This window comes from Microcaecilia unicolor, chromosome 1 (genome assembly GCF_901765095.1).
Source record: "Microcaecilia unicolor chromosome 1, aMicUni1.1, whole genome shotgun sequence".
Classification (NCBI taxonomy): Eukaryota; Metazoa; Chordata; class Amphibia; order Gymnophiona; family Siphonopidae; genus Microcaecilia; species Microcaecilia unicolor.
In genome coordinates, this window is record NC_044031.1 from 69,305,559 (window position 1) to 69,329,633 (window position 24,075).

General features: G+C 42.4%; 1 protein-coding gene across 2 annotated transcripts in view; it reads right to left on the minus strand.

The window, feature by feature from the left end:
- Positions 1-24,075, minus strand: part of XYLB (xylulokinase) — a 200,881-nt gene that overhangs the window by 87,334 nt on the left and 89,472 nt on the right. For both annotated transcript variants that reach the window (XM_030198171.1, XM_030198180.1), the window contains 4 exons: positions 16,524-16,564; positions 7,671-7,786; positions 1,567-1,682; positions 758-831 (listed from right to left, as the gene is read on the minus strand). In XM_030198171.1, coding sequence (XP_030054031.1) covers positions 758-831; positions 1,567-1,682; positions 7,671-7,786; positions 16,524-16,564 — 347 coding nt within the window. The remainder of the gene's footprint in view (positions 1-757; positions 832-1,566; positions 1,683-7,670; positions 7,787-16,523; positions 16,565-24,075) is intronic.

Genomic DNA, 24,075 nt, shown 5'->3' on the forward strand with positions numbered 1-24,075 from the left:
TGGCCTTTTCGACGGCAGGAACCACTCATTCCTGCCCCGTGCCGCTGCTTAGTCAAAACGGCTGTCTGCACTGGAGGTACCAGTGCCATTTTGAGATTGGAACCAGCATAAACAAGAGTTCTCCTGTTTATGCCAGTTCCAATCTCAAAATGGTTGCTGGGATTGCCCAAGGCAGCCTCACAAGGCATCATGTTGGTATTAATTAGAATTTATGCACATCACGTTATAGAATACACTTAACGTGATGTTGTCTAATACACTTAGACAGTTCTGCGTGTAAATTCTAATTAATGCCAATTAGTGTCAATAATTGCTTAAGTGGCAGTTATCAGCACTGATTAGCTTGTTAACTAATTAAGTTGTGCAGGAATACTTCTAGATTTGTTTATTAGGTTAGGGTTGGTCACCATTTTCCCAACTGTAACCCTACTTTTGCCATTTGACCTAAAAACTGACCTTTAGGATTACCGGGAGCCTTTCTTATAAAGGCACATAAGTGTCCATGCCTCTATGCTGCCTAAAATAGGTACCTTCTTAGATTTTCAACATAGGCACTCTGTTATGAATTACCCCCTTATTGTCCATAAACTTATTGGCAGCTTTAAGGTTTTGAGATTTGTTTTAGAAGTTCAACATGATTTGCTTCAGGAAACACCAAGAGCGATTCAAAATTCCATCACAAATTCTACGTAAATGACAGTGTTTGGAGTCGCTAGATTTCAACATTGTCAAGCTTCAAAATATATAATATTTTTACCTTCTGATTATCAGCATTGAATCTATGAATACCAACAGCTTCAGGAGTAATTTCCATCACATCAAAATAAAATCCTGAAACAGTTACAGAAAAGGAAAAAGAAAGTAATGTTTTATACATGGCCAAAATCATGTGAATCTGTAGTTCCCCGAATGCACAAACAGAGGTTGGCCATATACTGCACCTTGAACTAGTAATGGTGGACCCTGATAGTCCCTAAGCACAGCAAGTAAGAAATATTTTATGGATAAGTCATTGTTATTAAGATTTTATAATTCTTACAATACAACACCAATAGAAAACAATATATAACAGTCTCCCAACTACCCTCCCCCCAAACCTGTTCCATCACTATATTTGAGCAGGCAATCCCGAAAAGAGAGGTAAAAATAATCTTCCATCTGCAGCTGCTGGGACTCTTATATTCCCAAGGGATTCAAAAGTATACTTCCCAAAGGAGGATGTAAAGTGTCAAAGATTGGCATCCAGATATTCATGAATCTATTAATTTTCTTTTGTCCCTTATTTTGTACTACCATTCTTTCCTTGTGAAGAAAATTATAGATTTGATTTCGCCAAAGCATCAGTGGCGATTCATGTTTTATCCAGTGGAGCATGATACAACGTTTTACCATCAAACAAGCTTTCCAAACTGTAAGAAATATTTTAAATAAATAATTATAAGGGAGTTCTAAGGGGGAATACCTCCCCTCCCCCTTCCAGAGATTCCTTGAGGGCCTCCCACCCTGATATCCCTCCCCTGCCCAAATAGCTTCTTCTCTAGCATACTGTATTGTCACTATTCATACCCAGATTTCCATTGTTTCCCACAGGTGTAGATCGCAGGGCTTTCGAAAATTCATCCCAGGAGCCTGATGCACACTCATCTCTGATCCTCTCTCTCATGAGGGACCCATTCTTAAAACTAAACCAGCAAAGAAATAAACCAAAACATTCAAAAGACAAAGTCACAGCAATCAGCAAACAATCAAAATCAGAGTACACTCTTCCTGATGCAATACTGCTCTCGCCTTCATCTGTAGAACTTTCCTTTAAACAAAACCTCAGATTTATGGTTTTCTGAGCAACAGTGGTAAATTTTCAAAGTGTCAGCACTGGAACAAAGAGCCTGCACACTTTTACCTGTGGTTTTGCACCAATTTTCAAACTTAAAAGCATGCATGTGCTTTTTCTTTGAAACTTGCAACAGGTACAAAACACTCACAGTCACTGTCCTTGCTTTACCTGCAGGTACATTTTTGCTGGAAAAGTACAGTGCCATTTGCAAGATTTTCCACCTGGGAAACTTCCCTTAAAACACTTCTAGCTGCACTGAGGGAAGGAAATCTTCAGACAACCAATTAGCATAGATAAAACATTTTCTACCTATGTAAGGGGGTCTTTTACTAAATGGTAGCTTGAGTTATCTGCAGCAGGTCCCATTTTATTCCTATGGGCCCTGCTGCAGATAACTTGAGCTAAGCTTTAGTAAAATACCCGCTAAAATACATGAAACTGCCCCAATGTTCTCATGTGCAGGACAGACAGAACCATGAATTTCTGCCTGTGTGAATTTAATAATGCTGCACCCTTGGTTTGTAGGCCAAAGGTAAATAGAGACACTGTACTCCTATGTTTACTTCTTGCTGTGGACTGGTGCAATCCAGTTTGAGACCTGGTGCCTTCAAATGGCCATTGTCTATGTAGGTCACTACCAACCAAGCCAAAACATGACATTCTATGATGGGATTTGTCATGAGGACATCAGAGACACTGTCCCTTGGTGACCCATATGAAAAGGACCTGCCTGATTGGCTGTATCACTGTTGGTGGAATTACATGCCACCAATCACAAAGGTTGTTTAAAGAGGTCATGCAAGCAGCCATGGGATTGATACTTACTAATGGTTGTACAAACATGGAAGAAAAAGATCATTGCTCTCTCTTTAGAGTAACTTTGTAAAAGGGGCTCATTCTCTAGAGAAACTCACTCTCTTGCTGGCTCACCCCTATAACTCCGTTTTGCTCACTATCTCTGGTAGACTTAAGCTGAAAGAATAACATTGCTTTATGAGGGACCGGAGCAGCATCTGGGACCAGCCTTCCTCTGGCACAAGCCTCCTGTTGCACAAGGTTGTAAGACATTAATAATTCTTCTATTATTTGGGGTAGATAAGATGCATTTTATTTTTCTTCTTAACTGTGAGCCAAGCCGAACTAGTATAATATTTAGCCTTGTTAGAGAATATTTGTCATTCTATTTTTTTCCTTTGGCATCTATGTAAGACATGGACATTAGTGATAGGATTTATCAATGCACCACTTTTAGGAACTAGTATCATCATTATTACTATTTGTGAGCTAAAATAAATAAACCACTATATTTTTCCAGATTCTGGGTGTCAATCTCTGCTGCCAGCATATCAAGGAGGGCTACTGGGCCTGGGGATGGGGGATAGGTGTGGTAATTATTTCTGGACATCTTGTAAGCCATAGACACCACCACATGTCCCACAGATTTCCTCATCAATTTACAACTTAATTCAGATTTATTTCACTCCCAAAATGTAACAGATTCATTCATATTAAATTGCAGTGGAGTCGTGCATGTTCTTCCTTTCACTTCATGGAGGAAATTTTACAAAATATTTTTCATTTGTAAAGCATATCTTGTAAGGATTTTCTCTGCTTTTGTGTCAAGTGAAAAAAAAAAAACACTTGGCCCGATATTCAGCTTGTAGCAGGTAGTATTTTTTTTTAAACGCCAGATGCCATGGGTTTTTTATGACTGGATATTTAGCACAAGGCCATACCTGGATACCAGCATGAATATCTGGATGTAATATGGCCTCTGACACCTATTCAGGTACCACAGATATTCTGACTGGTAACCGAATAAAGTTAAGACAGCCTTTTTGCTGTCTTTACTTTATCCAGATAGTTAACCAGTTAGTAGACTAAGAGGGGAATAATCGAAAGGGGCGCTCAAGTTTTCCTGAGGGCATCATCACAGGACGTCCTGGCGAAGGGGCGGGGAAAGCTATATTATCGAAACAAGATGGGCGTCCATCTTTCGTTTCAATAATACGGTCGGGGATGCACAAATCGTGAAATTTAGGTCGACCTAAGAGATGGTCGTCCTTAGAGATGGTCGTCCCTGATTTTCGGCGATAATGGAAACTGAGTACGCCCATCCCCCTGACATGCCAAGGAACTGGTCCCCCTGACATGCCAAGACACCAACCGGGCATCCTAGGGGGCACTGCAGTGGACTTCAGAATTTGCTCCCAGGTTCATAGCTCCCTTACATTGTGTGCTGAGCCCCCCAAAACCCACTCCCCACAACTGTACACCACTACCATAGCCCTTATGCGTGAAGAGGGGCACCTACATGTGGGTACAGTGGGTTTGTGGTGGGTTTTGAAGGGCTCACATTTACCACCACAAGTGTAACAGGTAGGGGAGGGGGGGAATGGGCCTGGGTCTGCCTGCCTGAAGTGCACTGCACCCACTAAAACTGCTCCAGGGACCTGAATACTGCTGTCATGAAGCTGGGTATGATATCTGAGGCTGGCATAGAGGCTGGAAAAATATTTTTAAAAAAAATTTTGAAGGGTGGGAGGGGGTTAGTGACCACTGGAGGAGTAAGGGGAGGTCATCCCCGATTCCCTCCAGTGGTCATCTGGTCATTTAGGGTACATTTTTTGGCTTGGTCGTAAGAAAAAAAAGGACCAGGTAAAGTCACCCAAGTGTTCATCAAGGACGCCCTTCTTTTCTCCATTATCGGTCGAGGAAGCCCATGTATTAGGCACGCCCCATTCCCGCCTTCGCTATGCCTCCGACACACCCCCATAAACTTTGGTCGTCCCCGCAACGGAAAGCAGTTGAGGACGCCCAAAATCGGCTTTCGATTATTCTGATTTGGGTGACCCTGTGAGAAGGTCGCCCATCTTGCGATTTGTGTCAAAAGATGGGCGCCCTTCTCTTTCGAAAATAAGCCTGTAACTATCAGTGCTAGTACCATAAGGCTACCACTAGAGTTTGCAGTGGCCATTTTGAAAAAGGAACTGTGATGGACAGGAATGATTCAGCCCATAGGACACCCCTAGATCACCAGGGATAGAAAAGGGAGGCCTGGGAGGCCTACAGAGGTGGGTGGGGGGATGAGGGGTGGGCGGTGGAATTCGATTGGGTCTTCATGTCATCAGGGGTGGGAAAGGGGGGATCAGGACTGCAGGGAAGGGAGATTGGAGGTGGTGAGGGCACTTGCATCTTTTATGCAGGTCCTGCCGATACGCACAAGTGTCTTATGCAGGTCCTGGTTGAATATTGGCTGGGACAGCCATACGTCTGGTGGCCAGCATATGCAGAATTAGGCCTGGATATTCAATCCTGGTGCCTGGACACAGCTCAGCCTCAAACATCTGGAGCTAATTCTGCCCATAGCAGTCAGCGTTTTAAAAAAACGTTGATCGCCACAGACTGAATATTTACCAGATCGTGTCCTGAGTGTTTGATGTTGAAGGCGAATGTATGAAAAAAGGTTCGGGATTGACTGACCAAAAGCACTGTCCAGTTCTGAAGATGAATCAACGTAGCAATCCTTGGTGAAGGTGTAGATAGAAAACCAAGACTTGTGCATGTCTGTCGGAGAAGTCAATCTCAAACTAATGACTAAAACTATCATGTGACTCCTGAGTCTGAGAATGAAGCAAGCAGTCATCATGTAAATAGACAAAAGATAGTGATAAAGCGTTCTGAAGGTATGAAACTTGTTATCAAGAAGAAACATTCTGCCTAATTAACTGGTGCAGAGTGCACCAATAATATTTATAAGTGGGATGGAGTTAACATAGATTTTTCCTAGAGACTGGGGCATTTCCATAGCTGCATGTGGGACTCTTTTTGTACTCCAAAACAAATATGTCAATGTGAGCCAGTCTACGGAAGGAAAAAAGACAGAATCAGTGTTTGCACAGCACCAACCACAAGACATTGTGTGAACATCCTTGGTGCTGACAAAGAGACCAAAGAGTAAAACTCTGTATCAGTGGTGACAACCTAGGAAGGTGATCTGAAGAAATCTCCAGGGATGGGTAGATTTGTGGGTCTAGCCATCCTTTCAAGCCAGCTATTTCAACAGAAAGATAATCACCAAGGAATTCATTCTGAACTCCTTTTTGACATATGTACTGTGTTCTCTTAGGTCCAGAATCAGACGGAGTCTTCCCTTTTCCAAGAGAGTCACCTTCTACCTTGATGAAGGGATAGACGTTCTGTGTGTGGCAGAAAGATGTTTTAAGACAGTAGAAAGACCATGTTACTGTCCTTTGTCTTTTTACAGGATAAAGAGGCTCTTACACAATTGCATTTTAAACTTTCCAATGTTAATTTTTTGGATGGGAAAGTTCAGGTATACCCTGATATGTCTAGATGGACCCAAGACAAAAGGAAGAAGTTTCTGATGTTACATCAAGAAGTACTGGCATTAGAAACTAAATTTCCATGACAATATCCTTGTAAATGTGTTCTTAGATTAGAAAATGTGACATATGTTTTCTATCAACCTTCTCAGTTGAGAGTCATTCTTGGTTCTAAAGGAAGTTCTATAGGCAGTACCCAATTAATTTACTTTTTGGGACTGTAAATTAATGTGGGGGGGCAATGAAGTCTTACTCTGTTTCTATTAATATTTCCATATCTGACCATCTTTCCTGGTGTATTACGGTGGAGATCTCCTCTGTTTTGTGGTCTAATTTTCCGCGGCCTTTTTGTAAATTTTGTTTGGATTGTTTCATGCAAGGATGTGTTTCCTTTTCACATTTAAATCTGATGACAAGAATAAAAGAAAAAAAAGAAGGAAACAAGATAAAGGGAATGAATATGGCACAAACCTCTCCTATCCCTTCAAGAAACCCAAAGGGTCCATATGAGGTACCAGAGGATAATGTGATCCCCAAGGTGCCCTCCTGATATACCTATGATAAGGGAGAAGGAGAGAGAAAGAGGGACCACAAATAGAGTAATCTTTCCTATTCTCTTCATCTGTAGACACCTGAAGGTCCTGTCTTACCAGAGGGTAAAGTGATCCTAAGGACTCCTCTGCAGGAGAGGAAATAAAGGGCTCTATGTGCCCCCCACCTCCACCCCCAAGAATTCATAACAGCAATAGTGGAAGTATCACATCACTCTTACAAGAGGTCAAAGGGCTAAGGAATGGAAGTCGACCAGTCTGTCAACTCACTTGAAATGATGCAATCTTCCATGAGGAGGGTGTACCATATTTAGGGCCACTCGACCACTAGGTATATTATGCTGGTGGCTAAACAAATGATCACTGCCGCTGATAAGTAGAACTGTAGGCCTAATAGTAGGCCTAAGTTAACATGCATTACGGCAGCAAATCATTGTATTTCCAATTAATATGCACTAATTGGAAAAATCATGCATTATTTTACTATAACACACATTAGTTTACTTATTGATATTCAAAGCATGCAAATTGAATAATGCAGCTAGCTTTGAACTTTATAAGTAGCATAATTAATGGCAAAATAATGCCACCTTATAGCTAACATGTGGCCCAATACACCCGGGGGCCATCTTAAAGGGTGTTGCAAGTAAATTAAGTCCTGCCTGGGAATCTACTCCTCCATCTCACTGCCCAAAGACTCCCCAGAACCCCCCCCCCCCCCCTACTGGGGGTTTCCCTGGTGTATAATGGGTGAGGGTTCAGCGGTGTTATCAGTTCAATTGCAACCTGCAACTTACCAAAGAATATATTTTCTTCCATGTCACTCCCTTGAAATTCATTATACATGACTGACAAATATTTACATATAAATAAAAGCATTGCTTTTCAAAACAAAAAAACTGATGGATCAAAAGATATTGATTTCATATAAAATAGTACCATAATAGTGCCATGTAGGCCTGAGCATCAACAGGATTGCAAAAAATGTGGCCCTCTAAAGCAGGCGTTGGTTCTTGAATCCAAAGAAAGAGAGTGTCACTCGTTCCAAGGCTGACCTAGGAAAAAATTTGAGACAGATCATCATAAAGTCCACAAATTAAGGGCCTCTTATCAAGCCGTGCTAGCAGCTCCTGGTGCGGTAATGCTGACAAAGCTCGTTCACTTTGAATGCGCTCCGATAGCATTGCTGCGCGGGAACCGCTAGCGTGGCTTGATAAAAGAGGCCCTAAAATAATACAACAGTAGGATGAATTCCGATCCTAGGACAGGCTATTGAAGGTTGCAGCTCATATCATTCTCTCAGAATAATGGTACAGATTAAGTCAAAATACTCTAAAATTACTTTTAAAGTCCTTTTATAATTCCAATCAGGAACCTGAAGGTCTTTATTATGAAAGAAAATAGTGACTTTTCAAGTAGCTATGGTAAGAGGTTTAGAGGGGCATTTTCGATATGCCGTCCAAATGGCAAAAAACAAAACAAAAAAATGTTTATTGGAAAACATACAAAAAGCAAATGCATAATGGAAGAAGTAAATAAAATTGTTCTGATATTTGAAAACACACACACACACACAAAACATTAAAAATAAAAGATGTACTGCAGCATTTGCAAAAGGCCCAGTAGAGGAAGAGGAGCCTGATAAGGAGCCACAGCCGACCCATAGGGGCCCTAATGCCACAGGCGGCAGGTGCTGTGACTGGCCAACAAACTGCTGGGGCATAAATTTGCAGCTGGTAGACTACCAGCAGCAGAAGCTGTAGCTGCTGCATGAGGGGCTCCAAGTACAACAGGAGCGCAGGCAGATGCTGCGGAGAATAAAGCAGGAGAGCCGGGAGGCAGCCCAGAATATCTGGAAGCAACTTCTGGGGATCCGGCAAGATCTCCAGGATTACACAGTGGCTGTGGTGAGCACATTTAGCTTAGTTTATTTAAAAATTTTCTATACCGCTCAAACTGACTGGTAGAACTGAGTAGTGTACAGGCCAGGGGCGTAGCTATGGGTGGGCCTGGGTGGGCCCAGGCCCACCCAATTTTGGCCCAGGCCCGCCCACCCAAGTGCACACACACTGCAGCAGCAGCAGCGTGTACCACAGAGATGGCACCCGCTCGCGCTCTGGCTCAGCTCTCTCCAGGTTCCTTAATCTTTCCAGGCCAGCCCGATTTCGGCGGCTCAGACCCGCCCACCACCCAAGCGCACACAACTCACTGACTGCAGCAGCGCAGCAGCCTACACGTTGCGCTGTCACGGGCACCCGCTCACTGCCGCTCAGCTGATCATCTCTCCAGGTCGCATCATCAGTGCGTCGTAGTAGTTGCTGTTTTCCTCCATCCTACGCGGACGTGGCTGTTTGCGGCGGGGGCGTGCTCAGCCTCAGCCTCGCTCCGCTCGGCCTCGGCTCCGTGTGCTTACTCGTGGTGGCAACTCACTCAACTGGCATCTGAGGGGCGGGCATAGCTGCACGTGCACGCACGGCACTTAGGGTTAGTGTGAGCCTCAGCCTGCCCTGGCCCTGCCCTGAAACATGGGAAATTGGGAAAGAAAGGTTCTCTTCGAAATTTGAATCGAGAAGTTCATTCCAGAATCAAGTAACTTTACTGCCAACTCCAAGCAGCAGCAGCTGCCAGCCCAGCCCAGCAGCAGGTAATAAAATTGACAAATGCTTTTTTTTTTTTACATTACAAGTTTGATATGGCATAATGTAACTATATTTAAAACTATTGTTTTTTTTTCACATTAAGTAAGTGGTTTATGTTGATGCAGGGCAGCTGTTGGGCAGAATACTTAGAAATCCATCATCAAGTGCATTCTAAGGCATTATTTTGTAGTATTCCAAGAAACACTACTCATGTCTCTCTCTCTATCTATCTATCTATCTATCTATCTATCTATCTATTTATCTATCTATCTAGTGCCCACCCATATTAGCTCTGGGCCCACCCAAAATGTCAGGTCTGGCTACGCCACTGGTACAGGCTAAAATAAAAGAACAGAAAGCAACTCCATCTGGCATGACAGTTCAGAAAATCAATCAAACTAAACAGCAAGAAAGTAAAACAAACATTCTTAAATAATAACACCATTTTAAAACAAAAAAACAATGAACACTTATTCTGGACCACTGAGTGAGACTCCATGCCTACCCTCTATTAAAGGCTTTTTTAAAATAAGTATGTTTTTACTTCTTTTTAAAACTTTTTAAAAGCTGATTCACAACGAATGGAAAGAGGAAGGTTATTCCATGTAAACAGTGCCAAAAAATAGAATGCACTGTGTCTAGTCATTTCAAACTGCACATTTGTGGGTCCAGGAAGTACCAATCAAAAATCACAGCAAGCGTCTAAGCCTCCAACTGAAACCAGTGAAGTCACCAGTCCAGTAGCAACACCGTCCACACCAGCTGCAAGTGTCACCAGTGGCCACACCACCCAGCCAAGCTTCAGAGCACCCGCCTCATCTACAGAGCCACAAAACTGTCATCAAAGCATCCAAGAATGGGACCCACAGTACCCCAGGCCAGTGGGACAATCACGAGATCAGGTCCCTCAGGGGCAGCACACACTCCCTTCCTTGGTGCTGGGTCCAGCAGCAGATCAGTCACCCGACCAATCAGATGGCCAAATTTCCAGGGTGCAGCAAAGGCAGCATGATGGACTGATGACTGTGAGGACAGTGGGAGCCCCAAAGGGGAGGACTCTGACACACTTTCTGCTCCTGCAGACCAGGCCATCGCCAGCACCTCGGGGACGGAGTGAGAGTGATGGCTCCCAGAGGGGATGGGGGAGGATGAGGTGGGGCTGTGAGTCGTCTAATTGCCATGCTGTGTTGGTGTGTGCTGGGGAAGGGAGTGCGGGGGTGTACAAGGGAAGGGGGGGTTCGCTGGGAGTGTGTGCTGGGGGAAGGGGTGGGGCCCTGCTTACTAAGCAGCATTATAGACGCTTTAACATTTTTAAAGCTCATTAACCATATACGCGCATTAACCATGTACTTGCCTACAATATCCCTATAGGCAGCTACATGGTTAGCGCATGCGCTAAGTGTAGGCACGCTAAAAATACTAATGTACCTTAGTAAACAGGGCCCTAAAGAAGAAAATAATATAAATAAAAGCAAATATTATACTTCCTTAGACCACAACTGATCAGGAATAAGTAGGAGATTTAAATACTAATACAAATTAACATATTCAAAAAACATATTAAAGACTTGATAATCCCTTCCTTAACATCTTTTCCAACAGTTTCAAGTTATCTTTTTTAACTCAAAAAAAGCCTTCAATTGCTCAGGGGAATAAAACACATATTTAATCCCTCCCATACCAGACCAAGCATTTACATGGATATGCAGGTAGAAAAGTTGCACCAAGTTTCCTGTCTCATTGTCAAAATAATTTTCTCCATTCTTGAGTTAACTTAGTAACATCCGGATAGATCCATATTTTTTGGCCACCACAAAATACACTTGAATGTTTAAAGTCTTAAAATATCATTCAAGTCTTGCTTGAATGAAGGAAACTGAGAGCGTAGCTCTCTCAGTAGTATTTTCTATAGATTGTTCCAATATAGCAGATTTATTATTCACATCAATATTCATATGTCCCCCACCTTCTCCTTCCTTCCCCCCCCCCCAAGAATGCTTAAGCAAATAGTAAATCTTATTAAAGGGAAGGGAAAGGGAAATGGGACTTGATATACCGCATTTCTGAGGTTTTTGCAACTACATTCAAAGCGGTTTTACATAGTTTGATACAGGTACTTATTTGTACCTGGGGCAGTGGAGGGTTAAGTGACTTGTCCAGAGTCACATGCAGCTGCAGTGGGAATTGAACTCAGTTCCCCAGGGTCAAGGTCCACTGCACTAACCACTAGGCTACTCCTCCATATTCCAAAGGAGGAATAGCGTCTAATGGCATTTTCAAATTTTCTATCAAGCGCCTTTTAAACAAATCCAGAGGCAAAGTCCCCGGGATTTTAGAAAAATTCAAAAGGTGGAGGTTAAACATCTGTTAAATATTTTTATCTGCTCAAGTTTCCTATGGAGAGCTAGCTTATCTTTAACTGTGGCAACCTTAAATTCTTAGAGCTGTGTCACGTCCTCCTGAATTTGCTTGACCCGACTGGAAAGATCTTCTTTAACTGACTCAACAGTCTTAACAAGATCTTCAAATTTAAGACTTAAAGCTGTTACCTTTCTTGAGGATTTCACAAGTGTTTGAGTCACTCCTCTGAAGCATTGACCAGATATTCACCAAATTTGCCTCTGATGGTGTAACAGAGACTCCAGTTGCACCTAGAGTCTCATTCTCCAGGTTCTCTTGTTGCAACACTGGTCCCTAGTTGGGAGCCTCACCCGCATTGCTTCCAGCAGTTTGTGGGTTCCCACTCAGATGGAGCAAAGGACACTGGACACGATGGAATGTTGGAATTAGAGGGTGGGGAAAGAGTTGTTTCATGCCCCAGCAGAGGCACCGCTCCTTCGACTGCCTCCGCAGAACGACTTACCTCCCTCAGTTCAAATGGAAGGGCTCCGGACAAGAAATGATCCAGTCTCTGCTGTACTGAGGATGAAGTTGAGGTGGGCAGGGGAACCGCCCTGACAATCTCCTTTCTTTTTGCATGTGGCATTTTGTTCCAGAAAGTAAAAAGAAGAACACCAGCAGAGAAATTTCAGTGCCTCTCACAGTGCTGGAGTCACGCCGCCATCTTGTCATGCCCCCAAGTTTCCTTATGTTCTAATCTGCTTCTCCTTCAGTTCTCCTCACAGCTTCGGATTTAGCCTCATATTTTTCACAGAAAATCTGACTGGCCTCTGAGACAGTGACCCAAATTGAACTATGGCCACCCATGGAATGGTCTTCTAACTCTAACAGTGAGTGTGTCGATGGGTTTTCATCTTCTTGTGAGCAAACACTATCAGTATTGAATCTTCCATCTCTCTCCTCGGTGTCTCGTGTTAGTCAGTCCATTAGATCCACAATAGCCCCACATTACCCTTGCCCCTCGACCCTGCTTCCCCTTATCCTTCCTGTCCTATATTCTCATTTTGCTGCTTTATTATTTACCAGTTTTACATCAGGTCAATTCCCACCCTCTGGAAGGCAGCTAATATGACCGAAAAAGAAAAATGCACATTTACCTGCTGATAAGATTTCTAACTACTGTCCTATTTCTAATTTGCTATTTGTAGCCCAAATGGCGGAATCTCTTGTTCTAACACAGCTGATAGATTACATCAATGCGGTTACAGCACTTCACCCACATCAGACCGAGTTCTGAGCACATTATAACACTAAAACGACATTGCTTCTCTTAATTACTACTGTCCAAGCTGCCCTATCTGCTCACCAAGCAGTCCTTCTACTGTATATTGATTTGACCTCGGCGTTTGATCTAGTCGATCATACCTTGCTTTTGAAGAGGGCAACTTCTCCACAACTGTGACATCACCAGGTATTGCCATCTCCACTGTTCAGGTTTTAGATGTGCATTTATATTGTATAAACATTTAAATCCCAGTGTTAGAAAGTCAGAATATACACACCTAAAACTGAAAAATGTGCATTTGGCAGGGCAGTGTGGTCTGGCTTGTATTGGGCAGGAATAGGGCAGACCAAAAAATAAATAAATGTGTATTTCCCATTTCATAAGGAGAATGTACATCTGTGTCCAAAAGGATCAATGTCAGGAATATACCTGTTACCCCAAACATCTAGGTTTCAAAAAAGTGCTAGTATTGAGCAACGCTTCACTAGAGAGAATTAGGGGAAGTTGTCCCCCTTAATCTCCCAGTGGCTAAGGTTCCACCTCCCCCTGCCCCTGAAAGTAAAACCTGGGCAAGGGATAGGGCTCGGTAACAGCGTCAAGAAAAATAATGTGCATGTTTTTAAAATGGCTAACATAAATAAGATTGGCAAAAAACATTAAGCGGGCGCACTCATGTTTTTAATGCGTGCTAAAAATAGGTGTGTGCTAAACGTTAAAGACGCCAATACATACCTATGGGCGTCTCTAACATTTAGCGCGTGCCCAATTTTAGCGCGCGATAAAAAAGTGAGCATGCCTTAGTAAAAGACCCCCAAAGATCTTTTTAAAAAATTACTAAAAACATGGCTATTTGCAACCCAATAGAGTTTGGTAGTATTGGCGGTCTTTTTTTTCTGAAGGGGTTTGATATTTTCTATTAGTATATGTATGTTTGATTGTAAGTATACACTTTGGTACTTTTATGTGATTTTACATGAACTGCTTAGATTAGACAATTTGTAAAGCGGTATAGAAAGAGTTTAATAAAGATAAAAGACAAATGTTTATGTTGCTACTATATTTCATAACAGAAATATTTATGTGCTCATTTTGACCCACTGATTATTTTAGACATTTATGTTTCTAAAATAGAAGCATGTACTGCATGTAACCAGTGCACACATATACATATCTCCATATATTTTACACCAGGCTCTATGTCAGCAGATCTAAAATACTTGGAGAAATGAATGTGGTTTTTTTTGTTCTGGTTACATGCAGCAGATCCTGTTCTAAAATACCAGCGGAACTTGATAGAGGAATGAGATGTCCATTCCTTCTAAAATGCTGCTCCATGCACGTAAAAGGCGCTTATAAAATTATTCCCACGCACATACTTCATAAAATAGGGAGAGGAAGAGTTTAGTAGATGGTACGGATGGGCAGACTGGATAAGCCATATGCTGGTCGATATTCAGTGCTCTTTAAAATAAAATAAATAGCACTTAACCGGCTGAGTGCTAACATTTATTACAAGATAGTTGGTTATGTCCAGTGAATGTTAGCACTTAATGCATAGTAACATAGTAGATGACTGCAGAAAAAGACCTGCACGGTCCATCTAGTCTACCCAACAAGATAAACTCATATGTGTATACCTTACCTTGATTTGTACCTGTCTTTTTCAGGGCACAGACCGTATAAATCTGCCCAGCACTATTCCCTCCTCCAACCACCAGCCCCGCCTCCCACCACCGGCTCTGGCACAGACCGTATAAGTCTGCCCAGCACTATTCCCTGCCTCCCAACCACCAGTCCCGCCTCCCACCTAATGGTTAACTGGCTATATCACGCAATATAACTGGCTAGCTGTGAATATTCAGCGCTTCATCAGCAAAGTTTAGCGGTCAAAGTGTACCGCCTAAATAGCAGTCCTATCTTTGGCTGTTATAAACTTAACCGGCCAGCAATGAATATTAACTTGACCGGTTAAGTTTAAACTGGCCAAAAAAAAAATCAGATACTCAATGCTGGTCACCGGAAACTGCCCGGCATTGAATATCCGGGCTCAGCGCCGAACGCGGTACTTTGTCAGCCTGCCTCCCGTGGTCTGAATATCAGACAAATGGTCTTTATCTATAGAAAAATGTTTAGTATTTCCACCTGCTCCCAAGCAGGATATTGTTGGGTATCACTGTTGTCATACAGAAGTAGTATTACCATTGCCAGGACCGAGATACCACCACCATTCCCATCTATCTTAAAGAGTCAGCTTGTCTTCATGTTTTCTGGAGGTGATGGTTTCTGCACTGATAGCAGTAGCAGTCAGCATATGCAGCCTGCAGCTACTGGAGTTTTCCCTCTGAGCTGTTTCACCCCTGCAGAAACCACAAGTTGTGTCAGAGGGGGCAGGATGAGTCCAAAGAATGGATCCGGAATAGACCGCAGGCAGCATCTGTTGATCACTGCAGCCAGCAGCAAACTTTGCTTCAGTAGAGAGAATACTAGACAGAAATCTTAAGGCAGATAGGGTAATGGGGGTGGGGGATGAGAGAGAAGGGGAGATAACAAACTGCACATGAGTGGAGGGAGGGGAGGAGAGTGAGAGATGCTGCCTTCTGGGTGGAGAGAAATTGCAACAATGGTTACAGGCAGCGTCTAACAGAAATCAAGGGAGGGGGTAAATCCCCCTTTTACCCCCCCCCCCCCCCCCCCCCACCTCTCCTGACGTCCATGCATTGAAGCGAGGAGTTCCTCAAGAAGTAAAGTTGGGATTCTTTCCTGGTTAAACTTCCCATGCAAATGTGTAGTTAAATTAAATTCGGTTAAATATATATTTTTTGACCCTATACAATTTAACTCCTTTTTGGACTCAAAAATTGCCCTGTTGCCTTCTGTACAGTTAAGACAAATAATTACATCAACTCCGTGATTGAGTTAGGAACTCCTAGAACCCCCTCTCATTCCCTAGTTCCTTATGGAAAGAATTTGTAGTTTATTCTTTATAACTGCCTGAATATTTTGTTATGCCTCCTACATTGTGGACTATAGATGAACGATTTAATGTGATTTAAAAAATGTCATCTTATATTGTAAACCTATTTACTTTTAAGTAATATACTTTTTTCTTTGATGTTTCATCATTTCAATGTAAGATGGGAATTATAGAATTACTTCTCTTTTATTCCCTTTTCCTTTGTTAATCATCTTTGCCAAACAAGATTTATTCTTGAAATTATTGTAAAATTGTAAAAATAAAATAAAAAAAAGAAGTAAAGTTGGGATTGAGGGAATAAAATATGCTAGTAGACTCATTTTCAAATCTCTGTCTGAACTTTTCAAGCTGTTTTGCACCCACACCAGTGACCATGAATACACAATCTTTTAGTGACAGGCCTCACACAGCTTCTCTTTGAAAACTGGTGCAAATACAACAGAAAAAACATGCCCAAGGATGTTACACTAGCACTGTCAGTTTGAGAATTGCCGCATTCATCTACAACTTCACTGAACCTGTACTTTCATGATGTAAAACAAGGTTAAACTTACTGCAATATCCCCTTCTTCCAGTCTCATGCCTGCCAGCGATGCTGAAAACATAAGTACATATGATCAGTTAGGCAACTGGCGCAATAAATATTTACAACTGAGCAGCAGGGCAGTCTGAATTAGATCCTAAATGCAGAATGGCAGCAGGATTAGATTGGTTTAAAGTTTTTAAAAAATGTTTTAAGGATAAGTACATAAGTAATGCCACACTGGGAAAAGACCAAAGGGTCCATCGAGCCCAGCATCCTGTCCACGACAGCGGCCAATCCAGGCCAAGGGCACCTGGCAAGCTTCCCAAACGTACAAACATTCTATACATGTTATTCCTGGAATTGTGGATTTTTCCCAAGTCCATTTAGTAGTGGTTTATGGACTTGTCCTTTAGGAAACCGTCTAACCCCTTTTTAAACTCTGCCAAGCTAACCGCCTTCACCACGTTCTCTGGCAACAAATTCCAGAGTGGTTCTAAGGTGCAGTTTGAACTTCAATTTACAGTGTAGTTAGTAGGTGATGCCTGTGAGCCACCATCAGTGCGATGACAAAGTGCAGATAAGTTGTCCAGAAAGAAACAAGAACTATATAAAACAAATATTGAGGAAGGTTGTCTCCCCCTTCTCCCCTCAGCTGCAGAACAGCCGTTTGGTGTACAGAATCTCTGTTCTCTTAGGTAACTGGGACCCAAGTTCAACGATTCTATATAGCACGACTTAACTTGCGTGCACAAATCCGGTAGTATTCTGCATTTCTGCATGCAAGTTAATTAGTTAACAAGCCAATCAGCACTGTTAATTGCCAATTAACAAGCAATTGACACTAATTGGCTTTAATTAGAATTTACACGCAAAACTAAGCGTATTCTGTTACATGATGTGCGTAAATTCTAAGTCACATAGTTGAAAAGGGGGTGTGGAATGGGTGAGTAATGGGTGTTTCGAAAATCTGTGCACGTTGCTCTAGAATACACCCAGTTCATGCCTAACTTAGGCATTGGCATTTACACCCAAGGTGGACAGATGCTTGGCATATTCTATAAGCTGCGTGGAAATTTTGGCATATTCCAAAGAGTATGCCTAAATTTAGGCAATCTTTTTAGAATATGCCTCTGCGTATTTTTTTTCAGCGCCAATTCTTTTTCAGACGTAAGGGAGTACTTTTTAGGGGTGGGCTGTCGTTTGAAGCAAATGTCATCCGCTGGTAATAATCAGCTCTCTTCTTAAAGAGTGTGCACGTAGTAAGCTCTCTGTGCTTAGTGCACACTCTTTCCCCCTAGGCAGTGTTCCCAAGTCCAGTCCTGGAGTACCCCATTGCCAGTCAGGTTTTCAGGATATCCACAATGAATATGGGTTCAGTGTCTGCAAGAAACGGGCTACTACTACTACTACTATTTAGCATTTCTATAGCACTACAAGGCGTACGCAGCACTGCACAACTCTGTGATAGTGCATTGCAACTTCAAGTTTCATAGTTGTTTTAGACCGCACCTGAAATCTTGGGACTGTGGAAATATATTGAGCTGCTTATCTGACAGACTTTATTCATACAGTGCTGCAGCGATGGCTGGACAATATATGGTCATGTGATTCAAGAAACATCATTTGAAGATTTGACAAGCCACATTTTCACATTGCGATGTGGCTTTAGGATGTGACTAACTGTTTGTTAGGAGTGAGTTATAATTCTAAGTAGTAGGGTGCGGGGGTGAGATGTTTTTAATGAAGCTTTGTGCTTAATGTGTATTTGAAGAAGATAAGGGTATGGAATAAGCTTAAACAGCACTATAATGATATTTTTCTGGTTATGAAATTTTAATATATTTTGTAATACATAATAAATGCTTGCAGATTATACATAGTTGTGAGAATACTGTACAATGAACATGCATGAGATTGATTTGCATACACTTCCTCCATTATTTGCAAATCTCTTTCATGCATATTCATTGTGGATATCCTGAAAACCTGACTGGCAATGGGGTATTCCAGGACTGGACTTGGGAAACACTGCCCTAGGGCACATGTGCAAATTATCACGGATATGCAAATCATTGAGCATGTGCACCCCACTGAGAAAGATTTTGCAGTATGTGCATATACCCCCTAATTCTATAAACTTGTGCACACAATTTGACGCTTAGGAAAAGATTCTATATATGGAGCATAAAAAATCAACACTGAAATCAATGCTAAGCCTAGATTATAGAATACGCTTAGTTAATATTTCAGCGCCTAAATCTGGGCGCATCCATTTACACCAACGAAAATATGGCATAAATCCACTGGGCTATATTCTATAACTAGGCATGTAAATTTTGGAATGCCCATGAAACACCCATTTCCCCACCCATAACCATGCCCCTTTTTGCCTGCGCACATTAGAAGTTTGGCGCACATCGTTACAGAATATGCTTAGCTACTTGTGCGCCTAAATTCTAATCAGTGCTAACTAATGCTCATTACTGTTTGCTAAGTGCTATTATCAGCGCTCATTAGCTTGTTAAGCTTGTTAGGTTACGGGCGTTGTTATAGAATCCGTGCCAATTTCCAAACATGTAACCAATTATATGCTTCTCAGTTCTCCAGTTATTGAATATGACTCCTATCCTGTAACCAGTTACTATGCGCTTCTCTGTTCTCTGAAAAATGGCTGTTTATTGTTCTCAGTTCTCTAGTTATGGCATATGACTACAAACATGTTACCAGTTTATTATGTGTTTTTCTGTTCTCTGTAAAATGATTGTTTACTGATGATTTTCAGTTGATTGTACTCCACCTAGAACTTAACGGTTACGTGGATTATAAATGCCCAAATTAAATTAAATGTTAAACTAGACCTGCTGTATACCACCTTGGGTGAATCTCTTCATAAAGGCATTTAATAAATCCCAATAAATAAATTATAAAGAGAAATAGAGGCCTATGTGTAGATGCCGAATTGCCCTCTTAAACCCCTTATAAAATTATCCTCCCCATGCCTTTTCGCACTGTTGGGACAAACTTACAGCTATATACACTTTGCTAGCTCCGTTGTCACTGTTTATCATATGTGAAACAAGGGTCAAATACCTCCTTGAGCTAAAATTGGACAGGCAGTCTAGAAATACAAATTAGTATTATTACCAGTTCTTCACATTCAATGTCTGCTTTGTTTCTGCACCAGCAAAATAACTCATCGGCAAATCAAACCAGAATTAAGTAATGATAGCGATACTCTCCCTCCTGCTTTCTATTCTTTAGAACCCCGAGCTAACAGTGTCTGAGGATCAAGTTTCAGATTTATTCTGCCTTACTGAAAAACCATCAAGGATCTCAGCTCTTATGCTGAACTAACTGCAACTTTAAGAACTGAAACATCTAGGTGTCTCAAAACAGAGAACCATAGATCTGTAATAGAAATATGAAGGCATAATACTGAGAAGTCAGATTCCGCATATACAGCAATACTAAAACAGAAATTGAATTATAAGATATCAAAGATATACATTTCCAAAAGCTGATACATTCCAATTAATAAATTCAAAGTAAATACTTTTTTCTACCTTTCTTGTCTGAGCATTTCATTTTTTTCATTCACTTTAGTCCCTGTGTCCGTTTTCCTCTGTTTTTTTTCCTATCTTTACAGGGTCTTCTATCCATTTGACATTTCTTCTCTCTCCATGTCCACCATCTATCTTTCTTCTGTATGGAGGAGTGGCCTAGTGGTTAGGGTAGTGGACTTTGGTCCTGAGGAACTGAGTTCAATTCCCGGCACAGGCAGCTCCTTGTGACTCTGGGTAAGTCACTTAACCCTCCATTGCCGGCCGCATTGAGCCTGCCATGAGTGGGAAGAAGTACAGGGTACAAATGTAACAAAAAAAAATCCCTAGTCATCCTGTCTCCCCCTTTTCCAGCAATCGCCCCTCTGTGTTTCTATTTCCCCTTTTTTCAGCATTGGCCCTCTGTGTCCCTGCCTCTCTAACTCTTTCCCTGGGGCCCACCTAGCCCAGGATCCTGTTTCTAATACTGGTCAGTCCAGGTCAAAAGTACCTGGCAGAATCCCAAAAAGTAGCAAGATTCCATGCTACCTAACCGCAGGCTTTCCTGAGAACTACCTTAATGGTTTATGGACTTTTCATCCAGAAATCTGTCCAAACCTCTTTTAAACCCAGTTATATTAACTGTTTTTACCACTTACTCTGACAATGAGGTCCAGAGTTTAACTATAGGGATGAGCTCCAATTAAAAGCAGATGCAGGCATTCTACACCTTTCCAGTTCCCGCTCACTTTGAGCAAGATGAAACTTCATAGCATCGACCACTAGGTGGCAGATGTGTCATTGCATTAGCAAATCTAACACTGAGTAAAATAAAATGTGATGGCCTCAACCAGTCACAGGACTTCATGAGGATCACTGTAAAGCAGGGGTTCTCAATCCAGTCCTTGTACACACCTAACCAATCAGGTTTTCAGGATATTCACAATGAATATGCACGAGATATATTTGCATAGAATGGAGGGAGTGAATGCAGAGTTATCTCATGAGCATTCATTTTGCATATCCTGAAATCCCGACTGGCTATGTGTGTTCTGAAGACTGGGTTGAGAACCCCTGTTGTAAAGAGATATTTAGATTTTAAAAAAAAGATGAATCATTAGTTAGATATAACACAGCATAAAATGTGAAAGGAGAGTGCAATCATAAAGCAACACCGTTTAGACTAGAGATGGCAACATTTTAATAATAGCGCCAACAAATTTTCATCCTTAATAGAATGGTCCTTTAAAAAACTCTTTTCATGACAGCACTACAGCAAGCAGCATATGAACCTTTATTCCCACTATTCCTTAAAGATGTGGGGGTCACAGAAATGTCCTTCACATATTACTTCCTCAAGTGGTCAAGTTTCATTACATGCCATTGCATTATTGCTTATATTCTGCAATAGACCTTAGAGTTCGATGTGGATTACAAAAAGATTGAACAGGCAGACCCTGCGAACTGACATAGCATTAAGATAAGAGTACAGTATGGCAATAATCAACAAAAGACTAACCAAGCTCAACTTTAAAATAAAAATTTCTTAAACAAAAAGGTTTTTAGTGGTCTCCGAAATTTGGAGCTTATTCTATCGGGAAAAGTAAGCGTTGACTCTTCTTTATCAAGTACTAGTGTACAAGGCCAAAAATCCACCTCTATCTTAGACACACCTAAATCCACCCATATGAGTGCCCACCTGCAAAATACGCATCGTTGAATATTGGCGTGTACTTATAGAATATCCAGAAACTGCTCATTTACACGCATGTGCATTCACATACACACAGACATTTCTAGCATACCGGCATTTATGCATGTTCTTGCTGCCCTAAATCTAGGCAGCTCCTTATAGAATTGCCCAAAGACAGTAAGTTTAAGGAAGCCTGGTTTAAGGGGGATAAGTTGACCTCTACATAGGTGTTATATTACAAAGCACATAGGCATGTGTGTGTAAGTATAAGCAGCAAACATTGCGCCAACCTAGATAACATTGTCCATGCCTAGATTATTCAAGTATGGCTTATGGTTTATTTAGACTTGTTGAATCGCCTTTTTTACAAAATAATTCACAGCAATGTACAATAAAATCAAACTAAGAAACAGAACTCCAATTATTTATAGGAAAACACACCATTCATACAACAGTAAGAGCATATCCTGGCAACGAATAATGACATTACAACGATGACTCAGGAAGGGTAGAATAGTGTATTTTATAATCTACATGCATACTCATGGGCAGATGATCTAAAGCCCCGCACTGTTCCAAACAGTGCTCTTAAAACAGCGCTGGAACAGCGCGGGGCCTTACCGCCCCTATGATCAGAGATAATAGCATGCAAATTTAAGCACGCTATTATCTCTGATCATAGGGTAAAGTGCGGGAGGATTGTGCCTGAGTGTATCCCGCAGTTGTTTGACAGGTCTGGGCTGTCAAAAGCCCAGACCTGTCAAACACAGGGGCTGGAGCTCCATGGGACCACCAGACCCAAACAGCATGGCCCCGGTGGCCTACTACCCCCACCCTGAGCCAAGTGACATGGGGGAGAGGTCTGATGGATCTCCAGTCCCCCCAACCCCCCCCCCCCGACACAAGTTTGGGGGGGCTGGAGATCCAGTGGTCTCCAGTCCCCCCAACCCCCTAGAATCTCCTCAAATAGAGCCCCGGTGGCCCAGTGGGCTGCAAGTCAACTCCCCCCCCCCTGGGCTGGAGATCTGGTGGGTTTCCAGCCCCCTTAACCCCTCCTAGCATCCCCTCAAATAGAGCCCTGGTGGTCCAGTGGGCCACGAGTCAACTTCCTCCCCCCCCCGATCTTTATATGGTGTGAAGCTCCACCAAGCACATCCCAGGATGCACTGGGCATGGCTGGGCGCCGCCATTTTGAGGCAGCCCCGATGGAAGAGGAGGGAGGCCATCTCTCTCCTCCAATGAAGGTAGGGAGTGGGGAAGAAGGCCGCTAGACCACCAGGTCGTGAGGGTTGACTCGCAGCCCACTGGGTCACCAGGGCTCTATTTGAGGGCATGCTAGGGGGTTTTAGGGGGGCTGGAGGGGGAGTGAGGTTGGGGTTCCTGCTCCTGCGGGGAGGGGCTGCTGTATGGGGGGATGAGGGGCCTGCTAGCATGCAAATGCATGCTGGACAGGGCTCACCATTCCTACCCAATGGTCTGCAAACCCTAACGCCAGCTCCGAGCTGGCATAGGGTTTGCCTCGGACAGCGTGCCAATGTTTGGCGCTGCTCACTGATCATTGGGGAGGAATACATTTAGCATGCATTTGCATGCTACTTGTGCTAAGAGCCCTCTTTTGTATGCATTTGTATGCTAGTTGCATTCAGCGCCCGCGAGCACGTTGTTTCAAGCGCTCGGGGGCTCTGATCATGGGGCAGTAGCAAACGCAGGCATGAACTTTATCTTACCACAGCATCACTTTGTATTTGTTTACACCGGAGTCTGTAACACCTCTCCGGTACTATGTAAGCCACATTAAGCCTACAAATAGGTGGGAAAATGTGGGATACAAATGTAACAAATAAATACATAAAAAGTATTATAAGGGAGATGGGGTGCACGTGAGGATCCCATTGTATTTTTCTGCCTAGCAGCTTTAAAACAAGGAAATGCAAACTGAACATGTCAAACCAGGTCAGCAACAATGGCTGTGTTGTACCTTGGTGGGGCCACAGCAGAGCTTAGCTTTCTGTGAGGCGGAAAGGGCAACATCCCAGGACTCTGACATGTTTGTATAATGAGAACAGCAAGCACACTGAAGCTATTAATTCAAAAAAAGTATTTCTTCCCACTATTTGGTCTCACCGCACTTTTTTTTTTAATTAGGAAGGAACATAACATGCATAATTCATGCAAAAACATGAGATAGGTTTAACACATGCATAATTCATGCTTTATAAACACTGTGGGATGGGTTTTCAAAACCATCTGGTTGTCTAACTGTGGAGACAGGTGACTAAATCAAAGGTTTTGAAATTTTACCACCTGATATTCAGCCGGCAGCGTTATTCCCAGATATTCAATGCCAG